Source organism: Abrus precatorius, unplaced genomic scaffold, assembly GCF_003935025.1.
Source record: "Abrus precatorius isolate BTA unplaced genomic scaffold, Abrus_2018 Scaffold7, whole genome shotgun sequence".
Taxonomy (NCBI): Eukaryota; Viridiplantae; Streptophyta; class Magnoliopsida; order Fabales; family Fabaceae; genus Abrus; species Abrus precatorius.
Genome location: NW_020874417.1, coordinates 25,079,020 through 25,083,948, shown reverse-complemented (window position 1 = coordinate 25,083,948; position 4,929 = coordinate 25,079,020). Strand labels below are relative to the sequence as shown.

At 37.2% G+C, this 4,929-nt stretch overlaps 2 protein-coding genes across 2 annotated transcripts; one reads left to right on the top strand and one right to left on the bottom strand.

The window, feature by feature from the left end:
- Window positions 1-560: 560 nt before the first annotated feature.
- Window positions 561-1,868, bottom strand: LOC113870733 (cysteine-rich repeat secretory protein 11-like). Its single transcript, XM_027507173.1, has 2 exons — window positions 1,112-1,868; window positions 561-688 (listed from the first exon to the last, which is right to left on the bottom strand). The coding sequence occupies exons 1-2, from the start codon at window positions 1,866-1,868 to the stop codon at window positions 561-563; spliced, it is 885 nt and encodes a 294-aa protein (XP_027362974.1).
- A 1,306-nt stretch (window positions 1,869-3,174) lies between these two features.
- Window positions 3,175-4,320, top strand: LOC113871658. The gene has a single exon (XM_027508757.1). The coding sequence runs from the start codon at window positions 3,175-3,177 to the stop codon at window positions 4,318-4,320; it is 1,146 nt and encodes a 381-aa protein (XP_027364558.1).
- The last annotated feature ends 609 nt before the right edge of the window (window positions 4,321-4,929 follow it).

The window sequence follows — 4,929 nt, the reverse complement described above, 5'->3', positions numbered from 1 at the left end:
GACTTCACCATATTTATACATAAAAGTTGATTCCAAAGAGGCAATTCCACTAATTTACTCTGACCAGACGTATAATTGCCTTATTCCTTATTTGGTTATGTCAATTGTATATTATTTAAAGAGTTTGAATCTGTGTATTGTATTCATAGTTTTCGTAAAGCTAATTAGGGGACAAATTTGTTAGTCATATGTAGCTAATAAAAAAGTAATTTATTACATTATTTTAAATAAGGCTCTCTCTTTTGTTTTTTCTTTGCTTAAATAGGATGTTATGGGGATTGACTCTAAAAAAAAAAAATTTAATGTTAATTAAGGTTCACAATAGTTATACATATAATTTTTCAAAAAAATTATTATAACAAATATTAGCCGAACGAACAATACATGAGTAAATAATTTATTTTCTTAGGTTATACATCAATTTTTTCCTTAACATCATCAAACTAATTAATAAAATGGTTAGGAATACAGAGCTGTTATCCTCTACTAAAGATTAAAAAAACGAAGATTATTACAGATAAACATATCCCCGAGTAATCACATGATGGACCCAGTTCACTTTATTCATAGTCGGCTTTTTTTAATCGAGCGTTAATCAATGATAAAAAAATAAAAGCCAAAACCAGAGCTGCGGCCCCTCCAACAAATATTGCTGCTAACTTATTGGCGTTGTTGCTTCCGCTTGCTCCTGTATTCATAAATTGAGTGCATAAGTAATGAGCATTCATGTGTAATAATATTTGTAGATTGTTTTCGTGTTTATATTTTTCTACTGTGTTGGAAGAACATCTAGGTAAAAGTTTACATGACTAGTGTACTAGATACAAAAAAATTACAAAATGATTATGCAAAAGAAGAATCTAGAGTAGCAAACGTTAAAACCACCTAAAAAATAGGAAAATCAACCATCACGACAAAGCTATGAGTAATTTTCAGATATATCATAAAAGTAAATCACAAAATTTTAAATAAAACAAATTCTAACATCTTAATTTATAGATTATATTTATCTGAATAATTAGGAGAAAAAATAAATTCAAAAAGTGTTTCAGTATATTAATTAAAAAATGCAAATACAAGACTTTGGTTATTGATTGAATTTAGTAACTACCTGGAATAGAGTTGCCAGGAATGGCACCTAGTTCGGGCTGGTATATGTAACTTATAAAACACTTGTCAAGATATATTTGTGCAGAAAGCGAACTACGGCAATCTTCCTTAGCAACCTGCACTGCATCGCTTACGCAATTACTACACTCACAAGTGTCTGAATCACCTTCACACTGTGCCATCAATTTCACCGATTTATAATTCGTTGCATAGTACCCATTACTGTTTAAGATCCCACTTTCCAGGTTCACAAATGCCTCATCCATCAACTTATTGAATTTGAAAAACGCCAAAACGGGTTCTCCACAGTCCTTGTGAAGCAAAGTGCTAGTTTTAGATTCGCCACTTGTTTCTTCTGGAAGCTCTTCGGTTCCGTATTGGATGTAGCAACCGTCAAGTTGTACCCGTGCAGACGTGGAATCGCTGCACAAGGTGTTGGACATCTGAGGAAGCAAGTTTACGCAGCTGAAACAATCTTCATTGTTTATGTCATCTCTGCATTGGAAAAGGCCTGAGATGGCTGTGTCATCGTTGACAGTTTCTGCGGTTTTGAAGAACTTGTGTTGGGAGGATTGTGAGGTGAGTTGTTGGAAGAGATAATTGAGTGTTTGAGAATAAGATTGAGATAATTGGTCGTTGAAGGTTTGGGTTGCACAGGTTTTGTATACTAATGTGCTGATATCGGAAACTGGTTCAGAAGAAGGTAGGAAGAGCAAGAAAGAGAAACTGAGGAGGATGGTGGAATGGGAAACTTCCATTTGGGAAGGGCTTTTGGTGCAACGCTATGGCATTTGGTGGTTCTGACACATTGATTTGGAGAACCACATTGTAAAATTTATCAGTTGCGCGTAAATATATAGCTTTTACTAATTAAACTTTTTGGAAATGATTTCATGGTGGCTTGGGGAGTTGGGTTTTTGGTTTGCTTTTTCATTCCTAATCCTATCTACCGAATGAACTTGCTGAGACTGTAAACTAGCAACACGTCAAAAAATGAAAAAGAGAAAACACTTGCGCAGAATTCCAATTTAAAACCTTGCGTTACAAGTTATTCTACCTACCGCGCATGCCTATGCATGTCAGGTATTTAATCCTTAATTTCATCTTGCTGGCTAGCTTATAGTCATATCAAGAATAACAATTTTATTCGTAAACACTTAAATATGATCAATATTGCTTTAACGTTTTATTTTATTTTTTATCGTATGATATTATTTATTTTATTCTTATATTTCTTTAGGTATAGACATTTTATTGAGTGTCTATCAAATATTTTCCTAAAATAAACGACTAATAAATAAACTTGATAATTGGCGATGTAGAAAATAAGGTGAATATTTAATCAAAACTAAAGCACAATATTAAAATCACTCGTCTCAAAACAAACGCACTAATATGAGTTGGTATATATGCTATCTCTGTATATATTGAAATAAAATTTTAAATTTTTATAATTTATAAAAATAAATTTAATAATATTCATACTGTAGAAACTAAAAATTAACTGGTTTTAACTTATAATTTAACCAATAAAAGGAAGCCACCTAAAGAACTTTGTTTTTTCCGTTTTAGGAAACCAGCTAAAGAATTTTCATACCAACAGAAGGCACTGCTGTTATGTATTAACGTGAAGAAAGTTCTGGACGGCAATGGAAAAGGCTGTAGATGGCCCACACAGAGTGCTTGTAAACTTGTATCTGTAATTAGTTTGTCCAACCCATGTTTCCTACCCAAATGTTAGGAGTACACGGCTAGCGCTAGACGACGAAGGTTAAAATAAAAAGTTTTAAAAAAATGGAAATGGTAGGGCCAATAACCAATCTGTCTCCACAACCATCCTTCTCTCTTGCCAGAGTCCAAACATAAGGCCACGCGGCATCACCCAGAAATAAAAGGTCCCACACACTCCCTTCCAAAATAACAAAGCAAAGAGAGAGAGAGAGGTTTGCATTTGGCGTTTAGGGTGGTGGGCGAGGCAGCAGCAGTCTCCCCCGCCATCGTCAACGTTACATTCCACTCATTCATTCATTAATTCATCACCGATCACCAGTCACCAATAATAAAATGTCGATATTAGCTTCCCCATTCCAACTCCTGGAAATCAACCTGATATCGGCCCAAGACCTCGCACCGGTTTCCAAATCCATCAAAGCCTACGCAGTGGCATGGCTTAGCCCAGAACGCAAGTTAGCCACCCAAATTGACCCAGACGGTCACAACAACCCCACATGGAACGAGAAATTCGTCTTCCGCGTCGACGACGAGTTCCTAAACGCGGACGACTCCACCATCATGATCGAAATCTACGCCTCCGCATGGCTCCGCGACGTTCTCATTGGCACCGTCGGCGTTCTTGTCGCCAACCTCTTACCTCGCTCCACCAACCGCAAATCCAAGGTTCGCTTCATCGCGTTACAGGTTCGTCGACCCTCGGGTCGCCCCCAAGGGATTCTCAACATTGGAGTCAACCTCGTTGACCCCACCATGAGAAGCATGCCAATGTATTCCGAACTCAGCGCTTCCGCCGTTGGCGATTGGGACATAATGGACCCCAAGAAGGACAAACTACCAAACCATGATAATAACAACCCTAATGATTCCGATTTCAAGCTCTTAACGCTCCAACGCTCGCAGAGCGAGAAAAACGACTCCACCATCAACGATTATACGTACAATCCCAAACAAACCGGTTACGGTGGTAACGCTGATGATTACCCAGGGGATTCCGAGCTTGGAATGCCGATAACCAAAAAAGGAGCCATTATGAACGCCAACGGGTCTCTCTGCTCGGACGTAGGGCCCTCACCGTCGGTGGTGGCAGCGGCGATAGCGAAGGGATTGTATCCGTTGCCGCTGCCGGCGCCGCGAAGAGCGGGGAACTCGTTGTTTGATGGTTGGCCGGAGAAGGAGGGTGGTGCGGAGGGGCTGAATACGAAGATTGATCGGTGGCGGTCGATGGAGTTGCCGGCAGTGTACGATCACTTAGGGCAGAACCAACGGAAGGTGACTATGCATACTCCGAAGGATAAAGGTGAGAAACAGAGACGAGGTAATCGTGGGAATGGAGGGTTGTTTTCGTGTTTTGGCACTGCAATGGGGTGTGAGTTTTCGATTACTTGTGGTGGGGGTAACCGCAAGAAGAGGTATGACGGTAGCAAGGCTCATCTTACTGCTGCGTCCGAGCTTACCTACGATGAATCCTATATTTGAGAAGGAGGGATGTAACAAGTGGTGTTCCTGGGCTGGGCCGGGCCGGGCCGGGCCATAACGGTTTGGGTTTAGAAATAGAGGGAATGGTCCATTGGAGGATGTCTTGCTCCTCCTCTTCATTTTTCGTCCCTTCTTTTCATATCTTCCATTCTTGACCACCTTTATTTGTTTTTACCAGATGATTAATGTGTATTTATTTAATCCAAACTTACATTACACCGCCACCATGCTTTATAGGTCAGAGGAGGAGCGATAACCAATCCACTCTTTAATATATTAATATTTTAATTATTAATTAAAATTTATTAAAAAGTATAAAAATAAAAAATTATTAAATTAAGAATAAAATTTATGTAATTTTTTATTTTTAATAAGTTTAATATAGTTCAAAATTTATTAAATAATAACTTATTACTCGTTAAAATTTCTCTTACAGGTTATACACGAGATTAAGTCATATCTTATAAATAAATAGATTAGAAAATATATAAATGAATCAAGGTAATAAAATTTTATATAATTTTATTTTAATATATTATATATTTTTAAAAATATAAATAAACATTTACTTAAATTTATATATTTAAAAATGATTAATTTATTTATAAT

Excerpts from the sequence above, each read along its gene's own strand:
- LOC113870733 (XM_027507173.1), bottom strand. The coding sequence starts at position 1,868 with ATGGAAGTTTCCCATTCCACCATCCTCCTCAGTTTCTCTTTCTTGCTC. Across the intron at positions 689-1,111 it reads TCCTGGCAACTCTATTCCAG|GAGCAAGCGGAAGCAACAAC; the intron begins GTAGTTACTAAA and ends TTATGAATACAG.
- LOC113871658 (XM_027508757.1), top strand. The coding sequence starts at position 3,175 with ATGTCGATATTAGCTTCCCCATTCCAACTCCTGGAAATCAACCTGATA.